At 42.0% G+C, this 16,582-nt stretch overlaps 1 protein-coding gene across 1 annotated transcript in view; it reads right to left on the bottom strand.

The window, feature by feature from the left end:
• The window catches only part of MAN2A1 (mannosidase alpha class 2A member 1), a 228,043-nt gene that overhangs the window by 73,634 nt on the left and 137,827 nt on the right, over window positions 1-16,582 (bottom strand). Inside the window, exons 12-15 of the mRNA XM_030193463.1 lie at window positions 16,371-16,438; window positions 7,767-7,932; window positions 4,099-4,335; window positions 1,848-1,970 (exon numbers count right to left, since the gene is read on the bottom strand). Of these exons, the coding sequence (XP_030049323.1) occupies window positions 1,848-1,970; window positions 4,099-4,335; window positions 7,767-7,932; window positions 16,371-16,438 (594 nt within the window). The remainder of the gene's footprint in view (window positions 1-1,847; window positions 1,971-4,098; window positions 4,336-7,766; window positions 7,933-16,370; window positions 16,439-16,582) is intronic.

The following is a 16,582-nucleotide window of genomic DNA, read 5'->3' as shown; positions in this document are numbered from 1 at the left end:
ATGCTAAAGTCATGATTTAATCTACACAGACATCATATGAAAAATGCCAACGCCATGGCATGGACAGGATGCTGAGCTCGATGGATCCTTGGTCTTTTCCTAGTGTGGCATTACTTATGTACTTATCTTTTTTGGATGATGAGCTAGTTATTATTCAGTCACACATGTTCCAATCTTGGTGAAGGTTATGGAGATGGCAGCCCTTGAAAGGTTGATTTTTGGGGAGTTGTGTGTCAACATACCAGGGGCGTATCTGCGTGGGGCCACAGGGGCCTGGGCCCCCGCAGATTTTGCCCCGGAACCCCCCTACCGCCGTTAACCCTCCCTCCCCCGCCTACCGCCGTCACCTACCCCGAGGTCCTCTTCCTCCGGCTTTTTAAATATAGCTTCAGCTGGCGGGGGACCCCAACCCCCCCGCCAGCCCAGCCGCGATCTTTAAAACTTTTCATCCTCATCGTGCAGCGCGCTGTGAAAGCTGCATGCATCTTTAGATCCAGTTGGATGGAGTCTGACGTCGCAGCAACTGGATCTAAAGATGCATGCAGCTTTCACAGCGCGCTGCACGACGAGGATGAAAAAGTTAAAGATCGCGGCTGGGCTGGCGGGGGGGTTGGGGTCCCCCGCCAGCTGAAGCAATATTTTAAAAAGCCGGAGGAAGCGGACCTCGGGGTAGGTGACGGCGGTAGGCGAGGGAGGGAGGGAGTGTTAACGGCGGTAGGGGGGGTTGACGGCGGTAGGGGGGGCTATAATGTGCCCCCTCACTCTAGCCCCTGCCCCCCCTACCACCGAACCTCAGATACGCCCCTGCAACATAGTGCTCAAAATAATTGTTGTGTTGCTGAAAAAATTATAGATGATACTGGATACCAAAAAACGAGCTTGATCTGTCAGCAGCATTCAGTTTGCTCTTGGTAGAAAAATGCAGGATGGTATTTTGGAAGGGAGAATTAGGCACATCCTAGAAAATGTACTGCAGGATTCTAGAGGTCTTCTCTCCCCCCCCCCCCCCCCCCCCCCTCCTTTCACCTATAGTGTTTAACCCTTATTTCCATTACTTGGCCCAAATTATTGGTCCATATGACAAATTTTTTTTAATCTTTCATATGTACAAGATGTGTTTTTAACCTGTCCAGAACAGGAATCCATAGCAGATACATCATCATTTATTGATTAGGGTTTTTTTCCCCTTTATATATGGCTGTATGAGACAGCATGGAATTAAGATAATTCCAGAGAAAACAAAGATTCTGTGGGTAGAAGTAGGAAGGTATAAGGGAGTGAGTGGTACAAGGCAGGGGGGTTTCCTTAGGAATACTTCCTCAGTGATGCAGGGTTACCTTAAGAATAGGTATGTTAGACTGTGTGGCCAGGAGGGTAGAGCTCAAGCAGAGAGCAGGAGTTGTCCTCTGGCAGAACAGAATGGAGAAGACTTGAGCAAGGCTAGTTGGCTAGGTCATTCATTAAGCATCTTTTATGCTGCACTGCAAACATGAAGCTATACTGTAGACAAGGTAAATTATATGATAGTACTTCTTTGTCTACCCGTTTCCAACATAACGTAAAAACCCCTTGTTACAGAACTTTCTTTCTAGTTTGTACCTGGTACGTAATTACATCTTTGAGTTCAGCCAAATATAAATCTTATTCCTCCTTTCCTCCAATGTATACATTTAGGTATATTTTCACTTATAGGGCTTACAGATCAAAAAACCTTCATAACTGTGATTTAAGCACTAAAAAGTTGTAATTATTGGGCCCTATCCCCAACAAAAAACACATTTTAAAAACTGGCTCACTAGGTACTAACTTTATTCAAACAGGTGAAACATTTTCTCAAAGTGTCTTACCTTTGCTTCTCCATCTGGTAAAAAAAGATAAGCGCCACTCTTATCTGCTTTACTTGTGGTTCCATACCAAATAAAGTCCACTTTGGTTTGATAAATTTTATCATCATCTTTTATCTTCATTTTCTAAAAACAGAACAGTGTGCTTTCAAGCAATCAATAAAAGTTACACGCATCATAATGAATTGTAAATCTATATTTTAAAGCACAGTTTTGATATGATGTCTGTCAGACTTTGGACGTTTTGCGCTAAACAGCCCAAACCCAAATAGCAAATGTAACCATTTTCAAAAAAGCAAAATGTCTATTTTTTTTTAAATATCGTTTGTAACAAGGTTTTATGTCCTGTGCGTTTATTTTCAGGCCATTTTAAAAAAAAAAAAAAAGCACAACTGAAAAACGTGGAGAATCAAGCCATTGGGATGTAGGAGGGGCCAGCATTTTTAGAAGACTGGTTCCCTAGACATCCCAGGAGAGCAACAGGGCACCCTAGGGGGCAATGCTGTGAACTTCATATAAATGCTTCCAGGTACATTTCTCACCACTTCTCCCTTATTTTGTCTGCTGAGCCCTTCAAAACCCACCACTCCAACTTCACATGACCATAATAGCCCTTAGGGGTGAAGGGAGCACCTATATGTGGGTACAGTGGTGAGTTTTGGAGGGCTCACGGTTTCCACAACAAGTGCAACAGGTAGGGGGAGGTATGGGCCTGGGTCCACCTATCTACAATGCATTGCACCCACCACTGCACTACTCCGGAGACCTTCATGCTACTCTAATGGACCGAGCTATAACATCTAAGGCTGTCATAGAGGCTGATGAGTAATATTTTTATTCACATTTTTTAGGGGTGGGAGGGGGTCAGTGACCACTGAGGGAGTAAGGGGGGACCATCCCTGAATCCCTCCAGTGGTCAATCTGGTCATTTAGAGCACCTTTTGTGTCTTATTTGTTGGAAAAACAGGTCTAGACCAAAACATTGAAGTTTTCGCCCTAGATATTTTGGTTTTGTTCCATTATGGCTGTAAAATGTCCAAGTGTTAGGCACTCCCTAAGCCTGCCCTAATTCCGCCTTCAAAATGTCTCCGACACACCCCCTTGTGATTTGGATGCACTGCACACGAAATGAATAGATAGACATGTGCAAAACAGGTTTTGACAATACCGCTTTGGATGTTTTGAGAAAAAAACCATCCAAATGGTGCTTTATGACACTTTTTTGGACATTTTTCTCTTTTGAAAATGTGCCCCTTTGTATGAGGAGCACCAGAAAAATGTATTAAGTGAGTCATGTGAAGGAGCCTGTTTTGGATCACAGACACAACATAAGAAGTGCCAAATAGATTACTGAAAAACACAAAAGGACAAAATCCAAACCAAAAATATGTAAAAATTTGAAAAATTCTTCCTTTTGTGATTTTATCTTTTATTTGGGTCTTTCTCTTCCCTCTCATTCATCCTGCAACTTTTCTCAGTACATACAAATTAATCTCTTATGTGCCCTCTTCATCTCTGTCTGCATTGTGTATAGTTTTTTTCCCATATACCTTTTCTTCTTTTACTCCCTTTGCCTTTCATCCTTCCATATACCTTCCTTTCCACATCACTCTGTCTCTTCCCCTGTCTTCTCACCCAAGTTTCAAATACCTTTCCTTAAATCTTTTCAACCCTCCTCTTCCATAGGTTATCATAACCCCTCCCCACCCCTTCCATTACTGTGCATCTTTTTACAACCATAGAGGCCTTTCAATCCCATTCCTATCCTCTCACCCTCATCTTTCAGCTTCAAAAGACTATCTTACTACCTTTAAACCTGTCTCCAACATACGCTCATCTCTCTTTGCCTTCTTATGCAGTATTAATGAGGTTTATGAAATCCAAAATTATGTGAACCAGGCAGTTCCATAGTATTCTTGTATTATTTGTGCAATTTTTTGAGCTTCAAGTAGTTCAGACTCACCAGCAGAAATCAATGGTACTGGAGTGCACAGGGGAAGTTAGTAAAGATTATAATATTAGGAAGAGGCACAGACTGTAGAAGATGGAAGACACAGGAGGAGTAGTAATGAAAAGAAAAAAGCGACAAAAAGAGAAAGTTGTTGATGGATTGAGATAGACGGAGATTTGGTGTTCACTTGATTTGTGACTGGATTTGTTTTTGTAAGGACAACAAGCTCAGCCAGAACCAGGTGTTTTTAAAGACTTGACAAGCTATACTTTAGAAAACAATTTTATTTATAATTTTACAAACCTCCATAAGTCCAGATATGCCAGAGAACCAGAGTTTCAAGTAAATGTTTTCAATAGTTATTTCATTTACAGTACTCTGTATTTCTTGTATCTTGAACATTCTATCTGGAGTCACTCTTACAACATCCCTTCCATGAGTGTACATGCTATAATCAGATAAGTTAGTATCTGAGCTCAATGTTTCCAGCAGTTGGTAGACTCCAAGTCCCAAAGCTGTTACATGTGCTAAGAAGGATAACTGTTGAGGTAAGAAAATAACATAAAATGAGTATTTTATGTGCAAATATCAAACTACCTTCTAAAGATCTATTGGCAGAAAGGCAATGGAAATAATGGCATAAAAAATGACATAGGAAAGGGAAGAAGCCAGACTGTATATGGGATGATGAATCTTAAATTCTTGAGAACCAAAGATGTACTTTTGTGATTATCTATGTATTGTTTATCTCCTATACAATGACATTAGGTACAATACAAGTTTTCTAAACATTTTAACTATACATTCATGTATGAGATAGATATGCACAAAATGGAATTTCAAGTTATGTGCATTTAATATATTGCCTTTCATTCCAGTCATAATATGGAGACAGTTCATAGAAATCTCTCAGTCATAATTAATTGTAGATATCCTGAAAACCAGAATGACTGGGTGTGTCCCAATGACTGAATTAGAACCTGTTATCTACAATATCACTGTGAAACAAATTATTCAATGGTGTATACTTTAGTTCAAGGTACCTAGAGACTAAGATATAAACCACTCATACTCAACAATGTTCTTTGTGATTCATCCATATAATCATGTTATATTTAAGTGATTGTTTTCTTCATGTCTTGATTGTTTTTCCTCAAGGCATAAAGCTACTTGTCAAGAAGAATATGTTATACATAAAAGATCATATGTTGTAGGGGACTATATTAGGTTATTACAATGAACACAAAAACCCCTATAACTTGCATGGCAAGTATGCTGAAGTTAAATGGCACAGCCTGGTGTCAATGTTTACATGCATTTGGAAATGATCTTATGTTTCTAACATTATTACTATAGAAATATTTTAGTTACCAGCTTTATAACCAACGAGTAACCCAGAGGAAGTTAATTCTAATTGACCTTTGGAGAGCAGCACAGCCATTTTAACTTACATTATTTTACTCTTTTCTTTTAGAGAGAGCCAGGTTTAAATAGAATGATCAAACAATGTTCCATGAAGCAGATGTTAAACACAGTGCCATGCTGGACTACTGGATGCGATAGTTATTTTGGAACACTGTACTACACCGCATATATGGTTGACAACTTTTGAGGACTGCATGTCAATTTGAACAGCTTTCCTGGATGTGTAATTTGTTCGTACAAGTGACACAGTTTTGTTGTAAGTTTTAAGTGAATTTAAAAAATGGAGAGCTTGGGGTAGGCTGTGTTCCACCCAGTGATTGTAACTTGGGCCACATCGGGGCTGCCACAAGCTGGAGTGTGGGTGCTAGAATCATATGAGCTGAGATTGTGGTGGTGGTGGGGGACGTGTTTTCTTTTGAATGTGTGGGATACTCATGGACTGGGTGTTGCAGTGCAAGGATCATGGGAGAGAGAGGAGGGGGATCCTGTGGAGTACTGTTACTGAAGGGCAGATGGCAAGGCACAGCAGTCTTACAGGATCTGTGCCAATTCCCCGCCCACCCTCCATGTGTTTTTCTGGTAAAATTCTTTATCACAGCTGGTGCTGAGAGTGGCAGGTACTTAAGCTAGGGTTACTATTCCATGGGTGGCAGCCCCCAATGGAGTCACTGACAGCCACTGTGGGTGGGTGGTAGGTATAGTCACAGTTTGACTTGACAGGTTGCAAGGTCATTGACATTGTCTTTAGCAAGTGATATGAAGAGGACAAGGCTTGCGGATTCATGAAGGAGGATCTTTGTATGTGGGAGTGACAACTTCCTAGATAACAATATGACAGAAAGGATGACAAGGACAGATTGTTTCACTGGTTGGGTTGGGTACACCCACCCCAGTTCTGTTATGTGATATTTGTGTTCCCTGCAAATAAAGCTGCAGCCAGCAGTTGTTCCAACAAACCAGTTTGTTGTGTGTTCCTTACAGCTGGGGGGGGGGGGGGGGGTGAGGGGAAGGTTGGAGGTAGGAGAGGTGAAGAGAGTTTTTGGGTCTCTAACCAAGGAGGGGAGGACAAACCATTTTGAAATAAATAAATAAAAGGATAAATGACGAAGCCTGGTGCGAGGCCATGATTATGGGTGGAGGAGTAGCCTAATGGTTAGTCCAGCGGGCTTTGATCCTGGTGACCTGGGTACAATTCCCACTGCAGCTCCTTGTGACCTTGGGCAAGTCACTTAACCCTCCATTGCCCCAGGTATAAAAACTTAGATTGTGAGCCCTCTAGGGACAGAGAAAGTACCTGCATATTAAGTGTACAGTGCTGCGTACATCTAGTAGCGCTACAGAAATTATTAACAGTTGAAGTAGTAGTTATGGTATAACAACCAAGCACTGATAAGAACCTCACAGGTAGAACCACTGTATGAGTGCGTGTGTTTTATATGTAACTAGTAGACAAATGAAACGGGCACTAGCAAGGTTTTCCTCGGAGCGTGCATGTTTGAGAGAGTGTGTGTGAAAGTGACTGTGTGAGAGAGAGAGAGACAGAGTGAATGTGCGAGTGTGTGTGTGTGACAGAGTGAGGCTGTCTGTGTGAGAGTGTGTGTGTGAGAAAGAATGAGAGTGTGCAGCAGGGGCCCCCCTCTGTCTCCCACTCTCCTTCCCCCTCCCCCCTGTCTTCCCCCCCTCCTTCCCCTCCCCCTCCCCTTTTCCTCCCCTCCCCCCTCCCAGCTTCAGGGTCGTGGCCCCCCCCTCCCCCGCGCCTTTCAGGGTCATGGCCCCCCTCCCTCCCTCCCACTCCCACATTCAGGCTGGCTGGCCTGGCTCCCTCCCTCCCACCCTCCGATGTTCAGGCTGCCTGCCTGCCTTTGTTTGTGGTCTGCTGCGTTTTGCAAAAGCTCACACTGGTCTGTCCAAGAGGGTGAGAAGAGAAAGACTCGGGCGGGGAGGGAGGAGCCCTTCTTGCCTTTACAGTAGCCAGGAAGCGCGTTTTGGATGAGCGATGCAAATCGTTGAGTGTCAGTGCTCCGCCCTCAACGTCATCGCATTGTGACGCGAGGGCGGGGCAATGGTAGTCCTCCTTTCTTGCAGGTCGTTCGCATAGGTTCGCGATGAGTCTGACGTCACGTTTCGTCGCATAGCAATGGGTGGGCAATGCGATTCGTTGAGTGTCAGTGCTCCGCCCTCGACGTCATCACGTTGTGACGCAAGGGTGGGGCAGACACTCATGGAGGAACAGCAATCTACACAACTACAAATTTAGAACGTTTGGAGACTTCAGGCTTCATTAGAACGTTGGAGGTGTGTTTTATATAGAGAGATGCCTTAGTCTCCAAGTAGGAATGTATACAGTAACAATATAGTAACAGTATTACATTGCTACTACTTATTTATACAGGTTTTTATACATCACCTATAGTTTAATGAAAACAAATCATCATTTGAACTATTCCCTCTCCCTCCTTTTAACATTTCCTGGTTACAAACAATTTCCCTAATTACTGACCTTTTTTGACCTAACTTTTTATTATTATTATCATCATCAAACATACCTGATAGGACTCATGTGAGACAGTAGTAGATCCATCCCAAACTGCATTGACTTGGGCCATTATAGGTTTTCCTGAAGCAGACAGAACTTTAACTTTGGGTGTAGTAACATAGATTGATACCACAGAGAAGCGATCTTGTTCTGTAGGATTATAAATCACAAGATACCTGCAAAAATGAGAGTTGAATTATCCTCATTAAAATTCTATTTATAAAAAATTATAAGCACCATCCTTGTAGCTTCTAACAGTACTAAATCAATATAAGCGTTTCTATACCTTGCCAAGTTATATTTATAAACACAATGTATGAATTAAACCCCTCATTCTATAAAGGTCACCAAAAGGTGTGTGCGCAAATTTCAGCACAGTTTTGATTTGCACGCACAATTGAATGAGCCAATTAGTGGCAATAATTGTTTTTTTAAACAAGCATTTATCACTAATTAGATTTAACTGGATGTTACACATGTAATGGTTACATGCACCTGAAAAAGGTGCGCGGAAAATGGACACTCATGGGTGTTTTGGGCATAACGGGGGTGTGGTTTTGAGTTACGAATGTAATTATGGAATAAGAGTTTTTTTTCTGATTTGTGAGGAAATCAGATCGGTGGTAAACAAATGAATTATTGCAATTAAACACGGAGTGTAGACGATTGGAAAGGAGGTGGAAGAAACTGTCTTGTGATGAGTATACATTGGAGTGGAAGAAAAAACTTCAAAATTATAAGGTTAATCTAATGACTACAAACAGGGAATATTACTCTAAATTAATTGGTAAAGAAAATATAGACAGTAAAAAGCTTTTTACTATGGTGAATTATTTATTAACTGAATATAAGTCGGATGCACCTACTGAAGACGATTTGACATGTTATTTTCATTCTAAGGTGCAGAAATTGAGGAAGGATTTTGTTGATGAGGAAATTTTATCATTAGATAATTGTTTGTTAAATAACGATAAACCTGCTGATAGAATTTGGACTCAATTTCAGGAAGTATCATCACAGACTATCCTGAAGTTATTTAAAAAGTTTGTGCAGGAACAGTTGTCTTGATAAGTGTCCGAGACATCTTATGCTGAATTGTTTATCCTTATTTTTAGAGACGATATAGTTATGGTTGAATTTAGAGCTACCACAAGAAAATCTTCATATATTAGAGGGTAATTTTGTTTTGACCCCCAAATCTGAAAAATAAAAATGGGGGAGTGAAAGGATGTTGCTAACTATCGCCAAGTAGCATCAATACTTTATTTACAACAATTATGGAGGGATGGGTCAGTATTCAATTAGTTGACCTCATGGAAGATTTTAACATTTTGTATTTTTCACAATCAAGTTTTAGGAAGGGATATAGTACAGAGACTGTGTTTGTTCTTTGATCAACCAAGCCAAGCGCATACTTGCTATGAAACAGAACTTTGTGCTGGTACAATTTGATCTGTCAAGCATGTTTGACCTGGGGGCTCATTTTCAAAGCACTTAGACTTACAAAGTTCCATAGGTTACAATGGAACTTTGTAAGTCTAAGTGCTTTGAAAATACGCCTCCCTGGTCGATCATAAAATGTTACTTAATAAATTGGAGGAAATAAGCATCTCTAGATTAGTTTTAAAGTGGTTTTCTGAGTTTTTGACCACATCACTTAGAAGGATGGAGTTTTGTCTGCTCCCTGGAATGCAATGTACAGTGTACCACAAGGTTCACCGCTCTCTCCCATATTATTTGATGTTGTGATGCAGTCTTTGGCGATGGTTTTAGAGCAACTTAAAGCAGATGGTTTTCTTTATGCAGATAATATTGGAATTGTACTTCCTTTGAGAGATAATGACAAGTATAATGTGGGATGTTTTGGAAATTGCTTCAATCTGGTAGAAGATTGGGTTTGCTCTCAAACTTAAACTGAATAAAGAAAAAATACAAATTTCTATGGACTAGTCCATTAGTAATATGAGAAACGAGCTGTTAAGGAAAGAGTTTAAATTGAAACAATTACTGGAGTATTGGGATTGTTAATTGATAGTCAACACACAATGGAATATCAAGTAAACAATTTAGTGAGAAACTCATTTAAGATGTTCAGGAAGTTGAGAGCTATTAGAAAATATTTTGATGTCTCAATGTTTCAGTTAATTGTCAAGAGTCTTGCACTACTGTAATGTGATCTATATTGGTTGTACAAAAATTCTTTTTCATAGGTTACAAGTCATTCAAAACATTGCAGCTCGACTTCTATTTGGGGCTCAGCATTATAATAAAGCTTCACTGGTTACCGTCAGAGACAAGGGTTAAATTTATAGTACGTATAATTATATTTAAAATCTTACATGGACAAATCCCATCATATTTGACATGTTTGATATTGGCTGCAAATGGTCAATCTTATATGTTAGGTAATCAAATAATACTCAGTGGAGGGGCATAATCGAACGCAAACACCTATGTGTAAGAACGTCCATCTCCGAGAACAGGTCCGTGAAGGGGTGGGCCAAATCTTATTTTCGGAAAAGATGGACGTTTATCTTTAGTTTCGAAAATACGGTTTGTGCCAGGCAAATGCATTGGATGTGGGCGTTTTTGAGATGTGGGCATTTGAGTTGGCGTTTTCGTTTTTCAGCTATAATCGAAAACGAAGCGTCACAGCTCAAAAACGACCAAATCCAAGGCTTTGGGTCGTGGGAGGGGCCAGGATTCGTAGTGCACTGGTCCCCCTCACATGCCAGGACACCAACCGGGCACCCTAGGGGGCACTTTTAAAAAATAGGAAAAAACATTAAATTACCTCCCAGGTGCATAGCTCCTTTACCTTGGGTGCTGAGACCCCCAAATCCCCCCCAAAACCCACTCCCCACAACTCAACACCATTACCATAGCACTTAATGGTGAAGGGGGGCACAGAGGGCTCCCATTTACCACCACAAGTGGTACAGGTAGGGGGGGATGGGCCTGGGTCCGCCTCCCTGAAGTGCACTGCATTACCCACTAAAACTGCTCCAGGGACAGGACTTGTTGCTGCTGTATAACCTTGGCACAGCAGTTCACACCATAAGACTAATCTCGCTGAAAACGTCCTTTATTTCAATAAACGCATTTACTCACAGTTAACTGCAGATCGGAGGTTGTGCCCACTGGCAACGAGTCTCCCTGGTACTAAGATTAGCAGTAGCTCAGAGCTGGCAGAATGGTGTGCAATGCCCTCTTTCAGCAACATTCAAGGTAAGAACTAAGTTCTGTAACGTGGCTAACACACGAAAGGGATCTAAAACGGACTTACAAAAATGGCCACTACCTCGTGGACTACCGGAAACAAAATAGGGCACACTCTGGCCCAGTAGGCAGGGGGAAAAGCACAATGGGAGAAGAGCCTACCAACATCGTGAGACTGTAACACAAGCTAGTGAAATCACGGAGCCCAATACCCTACACCCACCACAATGCATTGCTGATGTGACCCTGCAGTGCACCCGAGAGCCACATCTGACCCAGGGAAAGGCTGTGAGAGGATCTAACACATTCTGCTGTCATGGAGGTGGGTAAGGAATTTGAGGGTGGCATAGAGCCTGGGAAATAAGGTTTTTGCAAGTGGGTTTTGTTTTGGTGGGAGGGGGTTAGTGACCACTGGGGGAGTCAGGGGAGGTGATTCCCGATTCCCTCCAGTGGTCATCTGGTCATTTAGGGCACTTTTTTGGGACCTGTTCGTGAGAAAAAAGGGTAAAAAAAAAAAAAGTGTCCTAAATTCTCGCTAAAAACGCCTTTCTTTTTTCCATTATCAGCTGAGCGCGCCCATCTGTGCTCGGCCGATAACCACGCCCCAGTCCCGCCTTCACCACGCCTCTGACACACCCCCAACTGTATTCGTTCCCATGATGGAGTGCAGTTGAAGACGACCAAAATCGGCTTTCGATTATACCGATTTGGCCGCCCACGGGAAACGGACGCCCATCTCCTGAACATGGGCGTTTTTCTCCTTTTGAAAATAAGCAGGATGGTCTTTTAACATCGTCAGTTTCTTATCAAGCTTCGGCAACCTGGAATAATTTACCAACATTTTTGCATTCTGATTTAAATTATTATAAATTTAGGAAGATTTTGAAGACATTTTTATTTCAATTATTTCTTTCTGTAAGCGGACATATATTTAATTTGACTTATGATCTATGCTTGCAGATATTTTAATGATTCTAATGTTATGGTGCTGGCCAGAAATTTGATATAAGTTTGTAAACCGCATTTAACTGGATAGGTGACTGCGGAATAGAAGTGTTGATATGTAATGTAATGTAATATTTTATTAGACTATTATTTAGAGTAGCAATTCACTCTCTGTGCATTTTACATTTTGGACGCCACTCAAGTTGTTTTATATATTGCCAAGGATAAGCTTTTTATGAAAATGTTATGATGTTTTCGCTGTGACGTCATTAGCTTACTACTTAAGCATCCAAATACACCTGGAGGACATAATCAAAAGGGATGCCCAAGTTTTCCTGGGGACATCCTCGCAGGACGGCCCCGTGAAGGGGAACAGAAACCCGTATTATCAAAACAAGATGGGCGTCCATCTTTCGTTTCGATAATACAGTCAGGGACACACAAATCCTGAAATTTAGGTCGACCTTAGAGATGGTCGTCCTTAGACTTGGTCGTTTCTGATTTTTGGCAATAATGGAAACCAAGGACGGCCATCTCAGAAACGAGCAAATCCAAGCCATTTGGTCATGGAAGGAGCCAGCATTCGTAGTGCACTTGTCCCCCTGACATGCCAGGACACCAACCAGGCACCCTAGGGACCACTGCAGTGGACTTCACAAATTGCTCCCAAGTGTATAGCTCCCTTACCTTGTGTGCTGATACCCCCAAAACCCTGAGACCAAGTCAGCACGACTTTAGTGTGGGGAAATCTTGCCTGACCAATTTACTTCAATTCTTTGAAGGAGTAAACAAACATGTGGACAAAGGGGAGCCGGTTGATATTGTGTATCTGGATTTTCAAAAGGCGTTTGACAAGGTGCCTCACGAAAGGCTACAGAGGAAATTGGAGGGTCATGGGATAGGAGGTAATGTCTTATTGTGGATTAAAAACTGGTTGAAGGATAGGAAACAGATTGGGGTTAAATGGGCAGTATTCACAATGGAGAAGGGTAGTTAGTGGGGTTCCTCAGGGGTCAGTGCTAGGACCGCTGCTCTTTAATATATTTATAAATGATTTAGAGATGAGAGTAACTAGCGAGGTAATTAAATTTGTTGATGACACAAAATTATTCAAAGTTGTTAATTTGCAAGAGGATTGTGAAAAATTACAGAAGGACCTTACGAGACTGGGAGACTGGGTGGCTAAATGGCAGATGATGTTTAATGTGAGCAAGTGTAAGGTGATGCATGTGGGAAAAAAGAACCTGCAAGGTTTCACATTAGGCGTTACGGACCAAGAAAGGGATCTGGGTGTCTTCGTTGATAATACACTGAAACCTTCTGCTCAGTGTGCTGCGGCTTGGAAAGCGAATAGAATGTTGGGTATTATTAGGAAAGGTATAGAAAACAGGTGTGAGGATGTTATAATGCCATTGTATCGTTCCATGGTGCGACCGCACCTTGAGTATTGTATTCAATTCTGGTTGCTGCATCTCAAGAAAGATATAGTGGAATTGGAAAAGGTGCAGCGAAGGGCGACAAAAATGATAGCGGGGATGGGACGACTTCCCTATGAAGAAAGACTAAGGAGGCTAGGGCTTTTCAGCTTGGAGAAGAGACGGCTGAGGGGAGACATGATAGAGGTATATAAAATAATGAGTGGAGTGGAACAGGTGGACGTGAAGCGTCTGTTCACGCTTTCCAAAAATAGTAGGACTAGGGGGCATGCGATGAAACTACAGTGTAGTACATTTAAAACAAATAGGAGAAAATTTTTCTTCACTCAACTATTATTAAACTCTGGAATTCATTGCCGGAGAACGTGGTGAAGGGGGTTAGCTTGGCAGAGTTTAAAAAGGGTTTGGACGTTTTCCTAAAGGACAAGTCCATAGACCGCTACTAAATGGACTTGGGGAAAAATGCACAATTTCGGGAATAACGTGTAGAATGTTTGTGCGTTTGGGAAGCTGCCAGGTGCCCTTGACCTGGATTGGCCGCTGTCGGGGGCATGATGCTGGGCTTGACGGGCCTTTGGTCTTTTCCCAGTATGGCATTACTTATGTACTAATAGAGACAGGAGGGAACTACAATATGTGATAGGATAAAAAGATAGGAAAGGAACAGTAAAATAGCATGTCTGCCTCCCATACAGGGGCCTGTGGGACAAAGGACTAGGTGTAAATTATACGCATCTTCAAATAAAAATGTTTTGAGCTCAGATTTAAATTTAGCCAGTGAGGTTCGTGAATGCAAATGGAAGGGCAGGGCATTCCAGAGGGAAGGGCCAGTGACACAAAAAATTGAGCACTGGGTAATATCATATCCAATTTGCTTGAAAGGTGGGATATCAAGAAGATTTTGCTGCAATGATCGAAAAGCCCAAGGAGGGCAGTAGGGCATCTGTAATCAAGAAAAAAAAAATGGAAGACCTGTAGCCCAGACTTAAAAGATAAGGATGAGAATCTTGTAGGTGATCTATGTGAGAGTGGTAGCCAATGTGCAGTTTTCGAGGGGGGGGGGGGGGGCGTGTGACATGATCAAATTTCTAGGAACCAGTGATTAATTTAATGGCAGTATTTTGAATTTATTGTAGGCTGTGTAGGTCCTTCTGTTTGAGGCCGTGGTATAGAGAACTGCAGTAGTCTAACTGGTTGAGTACAAGAGTGTATCAGGATCATGAGGGCAGATGCTGAAACAATAATCTAATTGATCTGATCATAAGCAGCTTATAGAAGCAGCACTGCACAAGTGAGGTAATCTGTGGTGTAAAGGTAAGTGAGCAGTCTATAGTGACGCCCAAAATTTTCAAGGACAACACTAAGGGCGCTTGGAAACCACACAAAACTGGCAATAATACAGTGGTGCTACTGCTGGCAGAAAGATGGAAAACTTTAGAATTATCTGGGTTTAATTTTAACTTGTTATCAGTTAATCAAGTAATAATATGTGATAAGCCATTATTAAGAAAGTTGATGTGCTGAAGATTGGTGGGATTAAGGGGAAACAGGATCTGGATATCATCTGCATATACATAAGCCGATGTTGTGAATGGGTACTATCACAGCTTCCTTAGGAGAGGAGTCATAATCAAGGATGTACAACGTTTTGGCCCTGGGATTGTCCTTGACCTCCAACTTAAATGGAATGGACTTCACCCATTTCACTCAAAAAAACAACAAAGCACAGTTCCTCTGGGGAGGGGTCTAAAAGTAGGGTAAGGCATCTCTCCTCCAAAATGTTCACTGGCTCAACCTCAGATACCCAAAAGTGATCTGATTCTGACTTAACAAAATATTCCTCATGGGAAGTCTGAGTCTACTCCTGTCTCAGCCTACTGGAGCATGGAGAGGCTCTGGGCAAGAACGCTGAGATATGGTTCCTCTTCTTCGGGGCCACTTCCTCCCCTGATGAACTGGAAAGGAGCGCTGCATCTGTCAGTGCCAGCCCTGACGCCTAGTGAGGCACTGGCATCAATGAATGGCCAACAAATAGGGCATGGGTCTCCAGGATGGGCTGGATGACACCATAGTCAGTGCCGGTGTCCTCGATGCCTCAGTATCACAGCAATCCAGGATGCGCTCCCTCTCCTCCTGTAACATGACCCAGAGCCACTCCTTAAAGGCAAGCATCAGTGAAGACTGGGCCAGTGCTAGTGTGAGACAGTCTCTGAAGATGTCGAGGCCGATGCCAATTGACCAGACTTCTGCATGCCAAAAAGTCTTTCATGCAGGGCCTTTCGACTTTTCTAGCTTTACGTCTGCATTTGAGCACAAAGGGAACAGTAAGAGCTTATGATCAGGGCCTAGACAGATTAGGCACAAGTCATGTGGGTCAGTCAGAGACACAGTCCTAGCACAATCTGTGCACTGCTTGAATCCAATGGAAGGATTCTGGGACATCAAAGGAAAACTAGCTGCAGCGAAATCAAATGGCTCAGTTATAAAATGTATTTAGTTTGTAAGAAAATACTGGCCAGGTGCTTAGGCCTGAAGTGGATGTGAGCCACGGAAAAATAAAGAAATGTAAAAAGAGCCAAAAAAAACTAAGAACACAACGGGAGAGGAATAAATCAAAGAACAAACAAGGTCCCGAGCTACTCACCATGGACAAAGAGAGGCAGGAAGCCAAGAAACTCTGGTGAGCGGTTTTTCTCCTCAGTGACAGAAGACACGTCTTCACTGCATCATGGAGAAAACAACACAGAGTACCGCATGAGTTGGGCAAGTGGGAAGGCACTTGCACATGTGTAGTGGGGACCTTCCTAGAAACATTAGAATGCTGGGCAGCACAGGGGCTCCATCGGGGATATCACCCCATATGTGAGAAGACTACATCCTGCTTGTCCTCAGAGAAAGAATTATGCAAATTTGAAATATTCTTTAAACAACTAAACTCAATCTCATGCATCTCCAAAAGAAACAAAAGACATTGTAGATTTGTTTACAAAGTCAAAAATGATTACACTTTTTACCTTGGACGCATACTGATCTTTATAACTGTTTTGTGTGGCAATGCATCTTGTGATGGCTGAACATCATCCTAAAATACAAAATTGGTTATACATAGGATTATTAGATATTCATTTGTTAAAGGATTTTTATATTTGAAGCTACAAGGGCACATAAAACATTATAATAAAAATACTACACTCAGCTTGCCACAATGCCCTCTACCTTCCAACCA

Source organism: Microcaecilia unicolor, chromosome 2 (assembly GCF_901765095.1).
Source record: "Microcaecilia unicolor chromosome 2, aMicUni1.1, whole genome shotgun sequence".
Lineage (NCBI taxonomy): Eukaryota > Metazoa > Chordata > Amphibia > Gymnophiona > Siphonopidae > Microcaecilia > Microcaecilia unicolor.
The sequence above is the reverse complement of the archived record's forward strand: the minus strand, read 5'-3'. Positions and strand labels throughout refer to the sequence as shown.